The sequence below is a fragment of the Oncorhynchus mykiss genome, chromosome 10, assembly GCF_057628025.1.
Source record: "Oncorhynchus mykiss isolate SJ-2025 chromosome 10, ASM5762802v1, whole genome shotgun sequence".
Classification (NCBI taxonomy): Eukaryota; Metazoa; Chordata; class Actinopteri; order Salmoniformes; family Salmonidae; genus Oncorhynchus; species Oncorhynchus mykiss.
Genome location: NC_143031.1, coordinates 27,284,988 through 27,301,292, shown reverse-complemented (window position 1 = coordinate 27,301,292; position 16,305 = coordinate 27,284,988). Strand labels below are relative to the sequence as shown.

General features: G+C 41.6%; 2 protein-coding genes across 5 annotated transcripts in view; both read right to left on the bottom strand.

The window, feature by feature from the left end:
- bckdk (branched chain keto acid dehydrogenase kinase) overlaps positions 1–3,029 on the bottom strand; it is a 33,379-nt gene extending 30,350 nt beyond the window's left edge. The window contains exons 1-2 of the mRNA XM_021617920.3: positions 2,562–3,029; positions 175–243 (exon numbers count right to left, since the gene is read on the bottom strand). Of these exons, the coding sequence (XP_021473595.1) occupies positions 175–243; positions 2,562–2,804 (312 nt within the window). The 5' untranslated portion in view covers positions 2,805–3,029. The remainder of the gene's footprint in view (positions 1–174; positions 244–2,561) is intronic.
- Positions 3,030–3,998: 969 nt separating this feature from the next.
- Positions 3,999–15,872, bottom strand: lrwd1 (leucine-rich repeats and WD repeat domain containing 1). Of its 4 annotated transcripts, none has more exons than XM_021617917.3 (16): positions 14,622–15,872; positions 14,060–14,146; positions 13,559–13,793; positions 13,197–13,316; positions 12,875–13,021; positions 12,653–12,727; positions 12,034–12,414; positions 11,702–11,834; positions 10,704–10,810; positions 10,312–10,522; positions 8,799–8,871; positions 8,467–8,607; positions 8,260–8,360; positions 7,816–7,971; positions 7,432–7,538; positions 3,999–4,863 (listed from the first exon to the last, which is right to left on the bottom strand). In XM_021617917.3, the coding sequence occupies exons 2-16, from the start codon at positions 14,137–14,139 to the stop codon at positions 4,711–4,713; spliced, it is 2,220 nt and encodes a 739-aa protein (XP_021473592.1). In that variant the 5' UTR covers positions 14,140–14,146; positions 14,622–15,872; the 3' UTR covers positions 3,999–4,710. The 4 variants fall into 4 exon arrangements, with proteins under 4 accessions (XP_021473592.1, XP_021473594.1, XP_036845874.1 ...); XM_021617919.3 differs by having other exon boundaries at positions 15,515–15,867; XM_036989979.2 differs by having other exon boundaries at positions 15,437–15,864.
- Positions 15,873–16,305: the final 433 nt, after the last annotated feature.

Sequence of the window (16,305 nt, the reverse complement as noted above, 5' to 3'; positions counted from 1 at the left end):
ATGTCGGACAAATTGTTTACTCTATAGACCACTTTAAAGTGTGTATAAAGATATCACTTATCAAGTAACCTTCAAGGCAGTCATCAATCACGAAGACAAAGCATGTATTAGGCCTAATATGATGAGAAATAACCATAAAATATGCTACAATGACTGGACAGAGTGGTCAGTTACCAGGATGTGGTGTCCATCTGGAGATTTCCCAGCGTAGAGCAAGGTGGCTGGTGTAAGTCGGACTGAGGCCTGCGGAGAGAGGAGAAAAACAGTTTAAGAAATCCACTTAACCAGGCCTACAATATTAGTGGACACAAGCAGACAACTCTGTTGTGATTTCATTAGATACGGATACCGGACACAATAACCCAATCTCCCAAGAACAATGAGTTTACCCAACAACATATTTTCTACCTTTGGCATATGAAGTGCATGTGACTGTCAGCAATATATATATATATATATATATATATATTTTTTTTAGTCATTCAGCAGACACTCTTATCCATAGGGACTTACAGTTAGTGCATTCATCTTAAGATAGCTAGGAGGGAACAACCACATATCACAGGCATAGAAAGTACATTTTTCCCTCAATAACGTAGCTGTCAGTAGAGTCAGCACTAGAATGGGGGGGTGGGGGTGAGATGGGCTATTGTTTAAAATACTGTTTGAAGAGGCAGAGTTTCAGATGTTTTCAGAAGATGGGCAGGGACTCTGCTGTCCTAGCTTCAGGGGCAAGTTGGTTCCACCATTGGGGTGCCAGGACAGAGAATAGCTTGGACTGGGCTGAGCGGGAGATGCCCTCCCATAGGGGTGGGAGGGCCAAGAAACATGAGGTATGGCAGAACGGAGTGCTCGGGTTGGGTTTGATCATTGCCTGATGGTAGGGACAGGCAGTTCCTCTTACTGTTCCATAGGTGAGCACCATGGTCTTGTAGTGGATGTGAGCTTCAACTGTAACTGATTGCAGTGTGTTACTGAGAGAGAGAGAGAAACCCTTACCAAGTCACCTTCAGTATGATGGTAATCACAACTAATTACATCTAGGTTTTATTTTTTTCAATTCTGAACAACATTTTTAATCACACATTAGGAATGTGACCAAAATAGCTTTTTACCACCTGAGAAGCATTGCCAAGGTGCGGCCGTTTCTCTCAGGCTGATAGAGAGACGCATCCATGCTTTTATTACTACTGTAATGCTCTCCTGTCTGGTATACCCAACAAAGCCATTGTTCAACTCCAAAACATACAGAATCCTGCAGCACGGGTACTGACCAAGACAAGGCAGAGATCACACATTATGCCGTTTTTAAAGGTCTCTGCACTGGCTGCCTGTGAGTTTCAGAATTAATTGTAATATTCTTCTATTGGTCTTAAATCAATTCACAATTGTGCACTGCAATACATGTACCCAGTAGGTCACTCAGGTCCTTTTAACTATCAGCCTCTGGAATAGCCAGCCAGAGAACCTGAGGGGGGGGCAGAAACGATAGATATATATACAAAAAAAGAGACCTTAAAACGCAATCCTTTTATCTTTGCTCAAATTCAGTTTGTCCCATTCTTTTGTTTTTTATCTTATGTTTGTTGTGTAGTAAATATGCGGTTCTCTTCTCATAGTTAAAAAAAAAATTATGTAAAGCACATACCAATGTACGTCTGAAATGTGCTGCGCATATATATCTGTAGCATGACATTGGCTTATGCTACTTCTATCCTTTGAGGAGGTAGTGTCACTGGTTTAAAAATGGTTTTAAAAATGTGGGCCCTGGGCAGCTGGTGCCAAATAATGTCTGGGACATGAATTACATAAGGATTTGTAATTGTTAGCACAATGGTTTCACTATTTGAGTTAATGAAGGCCCTGCACATGTCCCACTACCTAGTCAAATAGGAATGAAAACTATATAGGTTGCTAGCTGCAGTCACACACAAATACAGCAGCCACATGACCATGTTATTGATTTTCTCAGTCGTTTCATGATCTGGTGAATGATAAGCTGAAATATAAAATGATCTGGTAAACTCTTGAAAAAGTAGGGTACTACCAGTTCCCCTCTCGTTTACTAGTCCTATCATATAATTTAGTGTCCGCATTACTGACTAATTTCTGTCTAGGTTAATTTACTGACCTTGGATTGACCCTTGTGTCTATACCCGTGTTGTTCACTCCCACTAATCACAAACGATACTAGCTAGGTAGTTAAATTAACAAATCTATATTTTAATAATACCTAAATTAGGCTATAAAGCGAGCAAGTCTGGCACTTTTGCTGTTATTTCACATGGTGGTAGTTACAGTTGCTTGCTACTATAGCTAGCAGAATATCTACCCCAAGGCAATGCACGAGTGTATACATACGTTACAAACATTCTTACCAACGATTCTAGCTAACCATACGTGTTCTCAACAGCTACTGTAGCTAGCTGGTTACAGCGGTTCCCTTTACTACGCTGGTTAACTGCGCTAGCTAACGTCATTTAGCTAGCTCCTAAAGCCAGTGCTGCGGCTTAGTACTGCATGGGCAACAATGGCAAGTTTGGTTTACAGAATTTCCTTACCTTTTCTGCCGAGACATCGATTGCAGACTGGTTGTAAAACGACGTAACGGTTTTGGACCTCTCTCGTGCCAGTTCTGTATATCCCTGTATTGAAGATGTAGAACGAAATCTTTCGTTGTCTGTCGAGGTGGGGGTGATTGTTTTCGTGATGGGGGCAAGCAAAAGCCTTCTCACCCTCGGGGTCGTGATAGTACCACCACAGCCCAGCATCTCAAACGCAGTACCTGTCACTCTGCGACGCATTTTGAAAATCAATTAACAAGGACAGAGTCCCGTTCTGAGATTGTTTAAAATATTTACTGTCTCAACAGGCCATTATATTAGGCCACCCTTGCACAAAGACACGCTTACAGCCTCATGAAGAGTACAGAATGGTCTTTATATGAAGAGATTGACCAGCCTGCAACAGTGTTTGTCAGAAGACGTGTTGGTTTAACCAATCGCAGAGACGAGAGGCGGGAATAGGGTATTTCCACTCCCACAATTTACTGGTAACGTTACTGAGGAGGCAGGAAGAGCACACAATGTTCTTTTCCATGTCAATGGATGTTTATAAAACAGGTTTATATATATATATATATATATATATATACACACACACACAGAATTTATTTGGCATAGTCCAATACAATGCAAAGGATTATGCTAAATAAGTTAGTCACCAGTTGAGCAAAATAAAGAAAAATAAAATAAGAGCCGCTACTTTGTTTCTCTCCATGTAATTAGTGTACCATGATATACATTGAATGAGGTCAAAATGTTAAGCACATTTCACCACAAGGGGAAATGTGCTTAAAAGGAATTGCTCAAGCACCAGTGAACACATTTAGGTTTCCCCCTCGAATAGATACACTGAAATTACAAAAGTGTTGGCCTATGTATGCATACCAAGAATGGAGTTACAAGTGGGAAGATGGTTTTTACCACATACAAATAGGAACATTTGAATTGACGGCCCTCCAACTGGTAATTACTTGTGGGAAACTCATCTATCATCTCTGAGCTCCGACATGCTGAACTCTGATGTCACATATGAAGGAAAATACCTCATAACAGCATTTCCGGCAGTTAAATGTAATAAAACATGTATAAAAAGCAATCTATTCATGTTTTTTTGAAAACTATAATTTATTTGCGAGCACAATAGCTGTACTTTTAGTTCATGGTTGCCTCAGCTTGTTTTTTTTTTTTTTGTAACTATTTCTCAACAAGTTCCAAGCATGTGAATGCATCCAATTTCACAAATGGCAATTACCACCTTCCCACTTGGTTATCAACGCAGCATTATGCTGGTTTTCACAGTCAGCTCAATTCTGATCTTGTGCCAAATTATTAGCAAAATATCTGATCTTATTGGTAAAAACTCCAATTAGTGGCAAAAGATCAGAATTGGGCTGCCTGTATAGCCGCATACAAAAACACACCACACAATTGAAATTTAGGACATCAATCCCATTTAATGTGGCAGATGTTCTTAATGTAAATCATATCCACCAACACTCAAAAAGGCCATAAAAATCTGCATGTACAATCATGCATTGTGGTTGAAACAGTTCAAACATCATTTTGATCATATGTTTCCATGTCAGTGGATAAACTGATATTGTATGTATAATTTGGGGAAAGAAAATGTTTACAAAAAACAAACAAAAAATCACATTAGACATAATCTAACTGAATAGTAAAAGTACAATTAGTACAGTTGTAAAAATAAAAAGGTAAAAATGCAAATACATCCAATCTGTACAGGCATCACACATGAATTTCAGTATATGTATATTCTTATTCATATTCAGTAAAATTAATATATTGTTCTTGTCTTGCCATGAGGCAATCTCTGCATCAAAATAGACTACATCTAATAGATGCTGGCGAGGAGGGGAGTTAAAATTAGGGCTGGTACGTTTAAGCCGAGTGGTAAGGTGAGAAGTCAATAGTAGAGAGTGAGGTCAAACAAAAACCAGAAAGGGGCCAAGTCCAAGCCAAAGCAAATTCCCAATAGCATTGAATAAATTCCTTTCCTTACTGAACATCACTGCCTTGAAAGGGCAGTCTTGATAGGTTGAAGTGATACCAGTAAAACCTACCCAGTATTTACACCCATCAGTGAACATGGGAAAATTAACCCGGGAGAAGTTATGTTTGGTCCTCAGGAAGACTCCGTTCTTATCCACACCACTGCCATGTTCTTGTCGCTGAGGGCCACCAGGTATCTGAGCTCAGGGTCCATGGCCACACTGTTGATAGGGGGACCTTCCACTGGGCCCTGTCCATTCCTCACAGGTAACGGCCATGCCAGGATCTGCAAAGCCCCAAACTGCTTTAGTAGGTAATCTAATTACATGGAAAACATTCAATGACGCCCAGAATATGATTTCAGTGAGAAATTATGACATAAGACTGACCGGTTGTAGACTAGAGGGAAAGATGAAGGGTGCCATAGCAGAGCCTGTCAATTGCCCACCATGAGTGGATCAGGGTTTCCGTTAGGAAAATATGGCACCAGACACTTGCCCGGCAGCATTTTAAATTTACCACACATTTGTGAAATTTACCAGACCCATATGCATTGGGTGCGTAACCTGATTAGGGCATCCACCCAGCACGGTTAAAAATATATGGCAAATAGAAGATTTGTGTCCGTAAAATGTATACAGTATGTATAAGCTGGAAGTAGAAGCCGAAGTGTTGTTGTTCATTAGTTTATTCCAATTATGGGAGGGGTGGTAGGGTTAGTAGAACAATAATAAAAGGAAGATATATATTTTTAAAGATATGTATATATACATTACCAATCAAAAGTTTGGACACACCTACTCATTCAAGGGTTTTTCTTTATTTTTACTATTTTCTACGTTGTAGAATAACAGTGAATACATCAAAACTATGAAATAACACAGGGAATCATGTAGTAACCAAAAAAGTGATAAACAAATTAACATATATTTGAGATTCTTCAAAGTAGCCACCCTTTCCTTGACGATAGCTTTGCACACTCTTGGCATTCTCTCAACTAGTTTCATGAGGTAGTCACCTGGAATGCATTTCAATTAACACACCTGCCTTGTTAAAAGTTATTTGTGGAATTTCTTTCCTTCTTAATGCGTTTGAGCCAATCCGTTTTGTTGTGACAAGGTAGGGGGGTATATAGAAGATAGCCCTATTTGGTAAAATACCAAGTCCATATTATGGCAAGAATAGCTCAAATAAGCAAAGTTTGCACTTAGTGGGACTATCAATTGTTTTTCAGGACAGGACACCTCCAGGCTGTGTAAGGGCTATTTGACCAAGGAGAGTAATGGAGTGCTGCATCAGATGACCTGGCCTCCACAATCACCCAACCTCAACCCAATTGAGATGGTTTGGGATGAGTTGAACCACAGAGTGAAGGAAAAGCAGCCAACAAGTGCTCAGCATTTGTTGGAACTCCTTCAAGACTGTTGGAAAAGCATTCCTAATGAAGCTGGTTGAGAGAATGCCAAGAGTGCGCAAAGCTGTCACGGCAAAGGGTGGCTACTTTGAAGAATCTCAAACATATATATTTTGATTTGTTTAACACTTTTTGGGTACTACATGATTCCATATGTTACTTCATAGTGTTGATGTTTTCACATTTATTCTACAATGTAGAAAGTAGAAAAAATAAAGAAACCCTTGAATGAGTAGGTGCGTCCAAACTTTTGACTGGTACTGTATATACACAACACATATATGGGGGATAGAAAATGATGCAGACAATTACATTGATGGAAGCTACAATCAATCTGCAATATTAAAGCTGATCTACCACCCCAAAAAATCAGACATAAAAATAAAAAGGTTTGTGCCTTTGTCTACTAGACAATGAAAGAAAGTTGATAAAACAATTGCCTCCACAGATATGGTCTGATTTTGGCTAGGCTATTTTGAAGCAAGGAAAGACATGCCTCATAATATCTATTGAAACCTTCAGGTTTTAAACAATTAAGTATGTTTTCAAAATGCATATTGCCTCCACAATTAAGTATGTTTTCAAAATGCATATTGCCTCCACAATTAAGTATGTTTTCAAAATGCATATTGCCTCCATCTTATTGCAAGGTGGTGTGTGACAAGCTGGTGAAGCCTGCTTTCCGTTGCCTATGCATTTGGTATTTGAGATGCTGTAGCATCAGCTCTCACACCGACTAAGACATTTTCTGCTCAAAGGCTCTCTGTATGCTGTATACGAGATAAATAATATACATAATGAATATACTGTACACACGTGACAATTTAATTTCACGAAATTGTGCGAATTAACATACAGACCGATAAGCATGACCAGTCAAAAAAATGTCCATCGACTGGTATTTCCACAAATGAATAGGCTAAAAAGCATTATTATTTCGCAAAGGGATTTTTTCTTCTTTTCCCGGACAATTGACTGGTTAGCAGAAACCCTGGAGTGCCTCAATATTTGGTTCAATATGGCACAAGTTACATGGTGACGATCTTTCCCATTCATTTAAGATTGAGACATGTAGCTGGATCTACACAACAGATGGCTAGGACATGGATAATTACCTTGAGTAACATGTACCCCCGCACAATGATTCAGTACCGGTACCCCTTGTATATAGCCTCGGTATTGTTATTTTGCGTTACTAAATAAACTAAAGGAAAAGTAAATATTTTCTTAACTATATCATGAACTGCATTGTTGGTTAAAGGCTTTTAAGTAAGCATTACACGGTAAGGTTTACTATACCTGTTATATTCGTAGCTTGCGACCAATAAACATTGATTTGATTCATCTCAACAGGAGACCACATTTAAGGTCTGAAAACTTCTGACAAATGTTATTTTGGAGTAAACTATCATTTTAATAAGTCGTTTCAATAATAAGTACCTCTGTGGCAGGAATTGCTTTGCCACTCCTAAAGTTGGCCTTGAGGTCTGTTACATGGTACGTCCACAGTCTCCCTCTTTCGTCACCACACACCACATAGCCTTTACCTAGGGAAGAAGAACATACGCTCTCATTCACATTAAACTGTTTTATACAATAATGGTTTTGATGAAAACTATTTTACTATCTTCTTTCTTAGTCAACGGTTGTGGGGGTAATCCCTTCAATCGTGCCTTCATGTCTGTATTAGAATTTTAAGGCTATGGGTTCGATCAATGCCATTTACACATTATGGTCTTGACTGAAAAAGTTGCACGCTGGAACATGCTATGACATGCTGTGTTATGACATGTTGCCGTGTTGTTGTGACATGCTGTGACTCACTGGGGCAGGTGTTGAGGGACAGGTAGGGGATGTCCGTGCTGGACCACTGCAGCTCCATCAGGATCACAGCACATACCTCCTTCTTCTTGGGCCGCTGGGCTTGCGTGTCATTCCAGCTCCACAGGTAGATCGAGCCCTGCATGTGGCTCTTAGAGGCTGAGAGGGATAGAAAACATGTGGACAAAGTGAGGAGGAGGGAAGGGAAAAAGGGAAAGGAGAGACGTGGAGGGAAACGAGAAGGAGGGGGATGACTTCCAGGGTTAGCGCTTGTAAATGAACAGGCTCATGCTAGATTTATTTGAATTACATCAAACCCAATATCCCCTTCTAGGGATCTATAAAGTTGATTGAATTCCAGTCAAGTCAAATAAAATCTGCCTAAGTCATAAAAGACAATCTAATAACAGGGTCAGTGTCAGATCAAAACAGGAGCAGTTGACTCACCGACGACATCGTTTGTGAGGAATCCCAAGCCATCAATGGTGTGGTAGTCATGGTCCGTGTCCTTCTCATACACAGGGAATGTGATCTCCATCTCCTCAGACCTGTAGAGGGAAAAGAAGACCGTGAGTTGAAGCTTAGGCAGCAGTCCAACTTTCAATGTCTCTCCACGCAGGCACACACAGACAAAGACAAACTACGGATCCTCACCTTTTCTTGGGGTCTTTGTTGAGCTGGATGTTGTAGCTGTGCAGCCCCTTCTCACAGGCAGCGATGAGGTGTGTGTCTGGGGTGGCAGGGGGTAGGCAGAAGTGCAGGGGTGTGGAGGTGGTCTCCAACACCAACAGCCGACTGTTGGGCCATAAAATGTGTTAACACCAGGGCAGAGACATCAGACATCAAAAACTCTGAGCATAATGACACGGACAAGTGTCCACTTCCTTACCATTGTTATACATTTCGGCTTAATACCTGCAAACCAAATTAATTTGCCCACAATATCAACAAAAAACTAATATAAAGCACTGTCAGAGTGGACTCACGTGACTTTGAAATTGTAGTAGCTGTCCACTCCGCCAATGTCCCACAATAATATATTTTTATCGTACGACCCAGCTGGGGGAAAAAAAGAGAAAGTTTGAACGAGGGAGCATACATACAACATATCACATTACATCACACTCATTTAGCATATGGATCTCATTTGGACTTCAGGTCCAGAGTAAAGTGCCACCTCAGCACGTGCAGTTTGGCGCCTTGTGACCCTTCTATTGGAGTATGGAACCCACAACCATGATGTTATGCTCCAACCAACTAAGCTTATGAGACCACAAAATAAAATACACTGAACAAAAACATAAACAACATGTAAAGTGTTGGTCCCATGTTTCATGAGCTGAAAGAAAAAGATCCCAGAAATGTTCCATACGCACAAAAAGCGTATTTCTCTCAGATTTGTTTACATCCTTGTTGCGAAGCATTTATCCTTTGCCAAATTAATCCAGCCACCTGATAGGTGTGGCATGTCAAGAAAAATATTAAACAGCATGGTCATTACACAGGTGCACCTTGTGCGGGGGACAATAAAAGGTCATTCTAAAATGTGCAGTTGTGTCACACAACGCAATGCCACAGATGTCTCAAGTTTGAGGGAGCGTGCAATTGGCATGCTGACTGCTGGAATATCCACCACAGCTGTTAACAAAGAATTTAATGTTCATTACATTACCATAAGCTGCCTCCAACTATGTTTCATAGTCCAACCGGCCTCACAACCGCAGACCACGTGTAACAACGCCAGCCCAGGACCTCCACATCCGGTTACTTCAACTGTGGGATTGTCTGAGACCGCCCAGAAACCGTCTCAGGGAAGCTCATCTACATGCTAGTCATCCTCACCAGGATCTTGACCTGACTGCAGTTTCACTTCAAAACAGACTTCAGTGGGCAAATGCTGACTTTCAATTGCCACTGGCACGCTGGAGAAGTGCTCTTCACGGATGAATCCTGGTTTCAACTGTACCGGGCAGACGGCAGACAGTGTATGGCACTGTGCTGTTTGCTGATGTCAACGTTGTAAACAGAGTGAGGTTATGATCCAGGCAGGCATAAGATACGGACAACGAACACAATTGAATTTTATCGATCCTGAGGCCCATTAACGTGCCATTAATCCGCTGCTATCAGCTAGTGTTTCAGCATGATAATGCACACCCCATGTCACAAGGATCTGTACACAATTCCTGGAAGCTAAACATTTCCAGGTCCAGGTTGTGAAGGAGATGTGTCGCACTGCATGAGGAAAATGGTGGTCACACCAGATACTGACTGGTTTTCTGATCCACGCCCTTACCCTTTTTTTTTATGGTATCTGTGATCAACAGATGCACATCTGTATTCCCAGTCATGTGACATCAAAGATTAGGGCTTAATGAATTTATTTCAATTGACTGATTTCCTTATATGAACTGTAACTCAATCAAATCTTTGAAATTGTTGCATGTTGAGTTTATATTTTTGATCAGTGTAGAAGATAAACAGGAAGTGGCCACTCACTGAAGAGCAAGTTGCCCTGGCGGGGACTGAAGCAGAGGATGGAGAGGGCTTTGCGGCTGGCTCTGAACTCTCCGTACGCCATGTTGGCTCTGGGGTGAAGCAGTTTCACCAAGCCTCGCTTCCCCCCTGCCGCCAAGATACTGCAGGGCCGCATGCCAACGTTGCCCTTTCGTGACATCAGCACAGTTGACCATGCCAGAGAGAAGAACTCCTGATGGGTGGAATCATAAATTAACATTTTAATCCCCATTAATTCACCATTTATTTTGTTTTCTAACATGGAATGTAATGTGCATGATAAACAAGAACATGGTGGGATAAAGTATGATGTTTTCTACCAAGCTAAATTGCCCTATCAGGAAAAACGGTACATGCACAGAAGCAGGACTGACCTCACCAGGGACCTTATACTTCTTCATAACCAGTCCCGTCTCACAGTCGATCAGGCACACAGACTCTCCTCCACACGTTGCCACAATACGAGTCGCACCATTCACACCTACAACATGACCGGGAGAAGAACACAGGGTTTGCTAGAGCAGATTATTTTTAACACCGTTTCTGTGGAGCTTATCATGATTGCATGTTACTCCAATTTATACTCTCAATTTGCTTATAACCACCCCCCTCCAAAACACATTCAGACAGTTGTGAAGAGGGCATGACAAAGCCTATTCCCCCTCAGGACTGAAAAGATTTGGCATGGGTCCTGAGATCCTCAAAAGGATATTATACAACTGCACCATCGAGAGCATCTTGACTTGTTGCATCACTGCCTGGTATGGCAACTGCTCGGCCTCCAACCTCAAGGCACTACAGAGGGTAGTGCGTACGCCCAGTACATCACTGGGGCCAAGCTTCCTGCCTTCCAGGACCTCTATACCAGGCGGTGTCAGAGGAAGGCCCTAAAAATTGTCAAAGACTCCAGTCACCCTAGTCATAGACTGTTCTTTCTGCTGCCACACAGGAAGCGGTACCGAAGCGCCAAGTCTAGGTCCAAAATGTTTCTTAACAGCTTCTACCCCCAAGCCATAAGACTCCTGAACAGCTAATCAAATGGCTACCCAGACAATTTGGCTAGTCACTTTAATAACTCCACCTATATGTACATATTATTACCTAAATTACCTCAACTAACCGGTGCCCCCACACATTGACTCTGTACAGGTACCCCCTGTATATAGTCTCGCTTGTTATTTTACTGCGGATGTTTAATTATTTGTTACTTTTATTTTCTATCTTATCCATTTTCCCTTGCTTCTTAAAGCATTGTTGGTTAAGGGCTTGTAAGTAAGCATTTCACTGTAAGGTCTACTACACCTGTTGTATTCGGCACATGGGAAAATAAAATGTGATTTGAGACCCCATTGAAGGACAGGACAGTACTCACCTCCATTGTAGTCTAGCGGGGGCTGGAAGGAACAGGCCCACAGCTGGGTGCTAAAGTCATCAGGGCTGTCCTGTTTACTGTGACACTGCAGGACGTGAAGAGGCTGCAGACTCACTGGCTCCTGTGATGAATGCTAGAGGAGATGGAGGAGAGGATAAGGGGGGTAGGGTGGGGGATGTATTAATGTGTGAGTTCCTGTGTTAATCAATGAAAAGCTAATGGACACATGATGAGCAACCATCAAGTCTCCAGCTAAAGTCACACCGTATTTTTATTGAGCGTAGTACTAGTATGTGCTATACCAAAAACAAACCAGGACTAGAAAATCATACCTGAGACTTGGTGCAGATTACTTTCCCAGGCGTCTCGTTGACCTCTGTGGACCGCTGTTGCTTGGCAGACTTGCGAGTCCGTTTGGCCAGTGGCATGTCTCCTTTGGACTGATGTTGCTTCTCTCTCAGGCCGTTCCTGGGGGTCACCGGGAGTTTGGACTGGCCGCTAATGGGGGTGGCTGGGATCTGATCTGCCTTATGGGTCCTTGGTGTGGTGCTGATGGGCCGCTCTGCCTTATGAGGGATGCTTTGCAGACGGCTTGACCTGTGTGGGCTGTCCTCGGCTTGAACACTCACTCTGGCTATTTTCTGAGGGTTTAGGGTTACGTCGCATTTGACAGCCGAGGCGGAACGCTTCCTCTTGGCTGGGAAAGGAAAATTCTGAAAACACGGGGAAAATCTATCTTATCATAAAGGAAAGGTACACAATTAATCTAAAAGTTTTGTAAAAGATTTGTCCATAAACTTGATCTATTTACCATCTATTACAAATATTTATGATCCAAACACAGCATTTGGAACATTACCTGCTTAAATAATAACAACCCTTTGAACATAAACTCTATGAAAATAATTCAGAGCAGGATGCTCTGTATAGTAATGAGTATTGAATCCTTACACAGTTCTCCTTTGTATCAGCAGGCTCCTCTGGCTCGGTCAAAGAGCGAAGGTGCTCTTTAGCTATCATCTCCACCTAGAAGCCAGTGATACAATGTCAGAAACCTAAACAGCAATGTCAGAAACCAGTGAGAGAATATACATGGTTCCAGTTGTACTCCGATAAAATAAAATAATTGTCCTTATAAGGAAAAGAGAAATGTAATAAGCAGTTAAAACCTACCCTCCATTTTGTGTAGTCGGTCAGAGAGCTGGGGCCATATTTCACCTTATGACACACCGCATTGACAAAATCCCTCTCCACAATGGCTAGATTCTCTGCTGTTCGGTGGTCAGGGAGTGAAAAGCTGGTCTCCCACAGCGCTAACACCTAGAAACCAAAGAATTCAACAGAATTGGTCACTACTTTGTAGCAAATTATGCATAACAGTGCTTGTTTGATGAAAGACACAAACGGTTATTAGGTAATGACTATTTTTATCAGTTCATTTTTAAGCAGGTAAATGGCAAACTATAGGAATTAATTTGAACACAGTGGCTCATACCCTCTTCCTGAGGTTCTCACTGTTGGCATAGCGTATGTGGTTGGCTGTATCGCTTATATCCTTCCCATTGTAAAACCTCAACTTGGGCAGGAGGATTATCAGCTTGTAGTTGTCATTGATCTGCGAGACACAAGCATTAGCAATGCGTTCCAATGGGCCGTCATTGTTAGTAAAATGGAGATATATGAGAATGACTGACAAATAGCATACTGAAAGGGTGACAGAAATGACATAATTGGTAAACCAGAAGGTAAACAAAGAAAGAGCTTGAGAGTTACAACTCTATGAGAGAAAAACATCATGCAATAACAATGAATGAAGGCAGAATTAAAGGAGAAACAAACAGAGCAGTGGATCCTCACAGTGATGTAGAGGTTGTCCTCCATCCTCAGATCCTCCAGGGTGGTCAGTGTGTCCAGAGTGGTGACATCTTCCATCTCATTGTTGGTCAGGTCCAGAGAGCGTAGGGAGGGCAGGACTAGCCCGGAAGGCATCTCCTGAAGTCTGTTCCCAGACAGGTCCAACTGTTCCAGACAGCGAAGGCGAGAAAGCAGGGGGACAGGCAGGTCACTGCTCTTCAGACCGAGCTTGGAGAGACTTTATGGGGAAGCACTGGGTCAGTACTAGCAACACCAGATAAAATGGTAAAATAGACATGCTTGGCCTACATCATTTCTCTAACAAGGTATTCAAGTAGTTCTGCTCTTCCTCAAAAACTGTTCCCATAGGATTGAGACAAAATACATATCCATTAAAACAGACTTAACATGGTCTTCAGACATACATTATGCTGTGACAAAGCCATTCTCCACTCCTAGTTTGATAACATTCCCAAGTCTACAGAGGAACCAGCCTTTACTTACTTTAGTGTCTTTACTTGTTCCAGTTTGGTGTTTTTTGGAGTGCATTTCTCCAGCAGTAGTTTCTCTGTTATTTTCCCCATGTCTAGTCTGTACAAGCAAAGAGTAAAAGTAAGCAGTGTTCAGCTAGTTTGGTCATATATATACAGTATGTATGGTCGCAGACAGCTAGGGGCGAGACTATCATCTGCAGTAGGCGATCGAAACTTGAATGTGAGAAAACCTACAATGAATAGAACGATCACGTGGAAGTTCGAGCAACATAGATTTGCATCACTGTTTGATGTCTGTACTTTGCAAAGACAATTAGGCGTGATAAAATTGACAAAGGTCGCGCATCCATTAACTCTTGATTAAGTGTTTCTTTTGTTACAACTAACTCGTGTGAAACTTGTTACAATACTATCGAAAACGATAGCTGCCAGTATTTACGGTCGTGCTACGTTGCCACTCAAGCTCATTGATATTCAAATAATGTCAGGAATTGCGGTTGTAACTATAATTATGACTAAAGCAGTTAATTAAACTAGATTACTTATATTTAGTAGTATTAAACTATACGTACCAGAGCACAGTAGAACCTCTGTAACTTTCCCTCGAAATAATTGACAAGCCAGTCATATGGGCTTTCATCAACTTTCCATCCGGTAAGAGCCAGAGAGCCGCCATATTGAGTGTGGCAAAGTATATTTAAAAAAACGATTAAGAACCTTTTTAAACATGACCCTTGCCATTTGTGGTTTCATGATGGGTGAAAACGGTGAGAGTAACCAGAAATGGTCTTGTAATACTTGTTTGTGTTTCTGCTGGCCAGAGGGAGAAGGCGCTCCGCGTTAAACAAATGGGGGCAATAAATGTGAATTGTTTTGCTCTCAAGAAAAGGGCCCCATTGAAAGGAGTGATTACTGGGGTAGCGGTAAATGTAAAAGTTGACCAACTAAAGGGGAAGATTCCCGGTGTTTGTGATGCTCGTTGTTTGGTGCAACGCAGACAGGGTGGCATGGGTGGTGAAACAGAGTCATTGTCTGTTCTTTTGAGTTTTGATGTTGAGTCTTTGAACCGACAAAGTGATTCAAAGTGAGTCTTTGCAAGACAAAGTTAGAATATATAAGTTATCATGTACGAGCTTTTGTGCCAAATACATTACGTTGTTAAATGTGTCAAGCTAATGGGCATGTGATAGCAGTGTATAGGAGGGAGGTTCCTAGGTGTGCAGAAGCGCATAAGACAAAGGAATGTGTAGCATTGGGGAAAGTAGTGGTATGTGTTAATTTTAGGGGTGCCCATGGGGTTGGGGATCAGAAATGTCCCGTGCGAGAGAGGCAGGTTGAGGTTTCCAGGGTTAGAGTAGTGCAGAAGTCTAGTTAGCCTGCTAGTTACCTAGAGCTACTTGGAACCCTACTAATTCCACGACTGGTCTTATCAACGTCACCGCACGAAGAGGCAAAACAGACTCACCCCCATCGCGACGTCCCCCAAAGGCTAACTGTCTAGCCCCTGCTATCTGCTTGCTTGCTAACCCGGTCTGCTAACTTGCCTGCCCGGTCTGCTAACTGCTTGCCTGCTAACTCGGTCTGCTAACTGCTTGCTAACCCGACCTGCTAACTGCTAGCTTGACCCGGTCTACTAACTGCTAGCTTGACCCGGTCTACTAACTGCTAGCTTGACCCGGTCTACTAACTGCTAGCTGCCGGCCTGCTAACTGCTAGCTTACCTGCCCGGCCTACTAACTGTTATCTTGTTAGCCTGCTAACTGTCTGAATCGCCATGTCCCAGCCAGCCCAACCACTCACTGGACCCATATGTTCACTTGGCTACGCATGTCTCTCTATAATATCAATATGCCTTGTCCATTACTGTCCTGGTTAGTGATTACTGTCTTATTTCACTGTAGAGCCTCTAGCCCTGCTCAATATGCCTTAACCAACCATGTTTTTTGTTGTTTTTTTTATTCATATTACAAATATCAACTTACATTGCTACATCAAACATGTCTAGCAAACCAAACACAGGTATTAACAATGCTCAAACATACAAAAAATATAAATAAAATACAAAAAAGAAACAATTTAAGTGCAATTATATTCACTCTGAAAATATCTTATTATAATGATTCATGAAGATGTTATTATTTTTGTTATTCACTGGGGTTAGTGTTTTAATAAGGTAATTTTGGTATAGAATTTTGGAATTTTTGTTTGTGTATAAAGTATTTGGCAACAAGAATAAAAAAATAAAAATTTAGTGGT

Bases quoted from the DNA above. Each gene is read 5' to 3' on its own strand.
- lrwd1 (XM_021617917.3), bottom strand. From the start codon at position 14,139: ATGGGGAAAATAACAGAGAAACTACTGCTGGAGAAATGCACTCCAAAA. The intron at 12,728-12,874 runs GTAGGTTTTAAC...ACTGGCTTCTAG, and splicing joins CCGACTACACAAAATGGAGG to GTGGAGATGATAGCTAAAGA. The intron at 8,872-10,311 runs GTGAGTGGCCAC...TTTTTCCCCCAG, and splicing joins CCAGGGCAACTTGCTCTTCA to CTGGGTCGTACGATAAAAAT.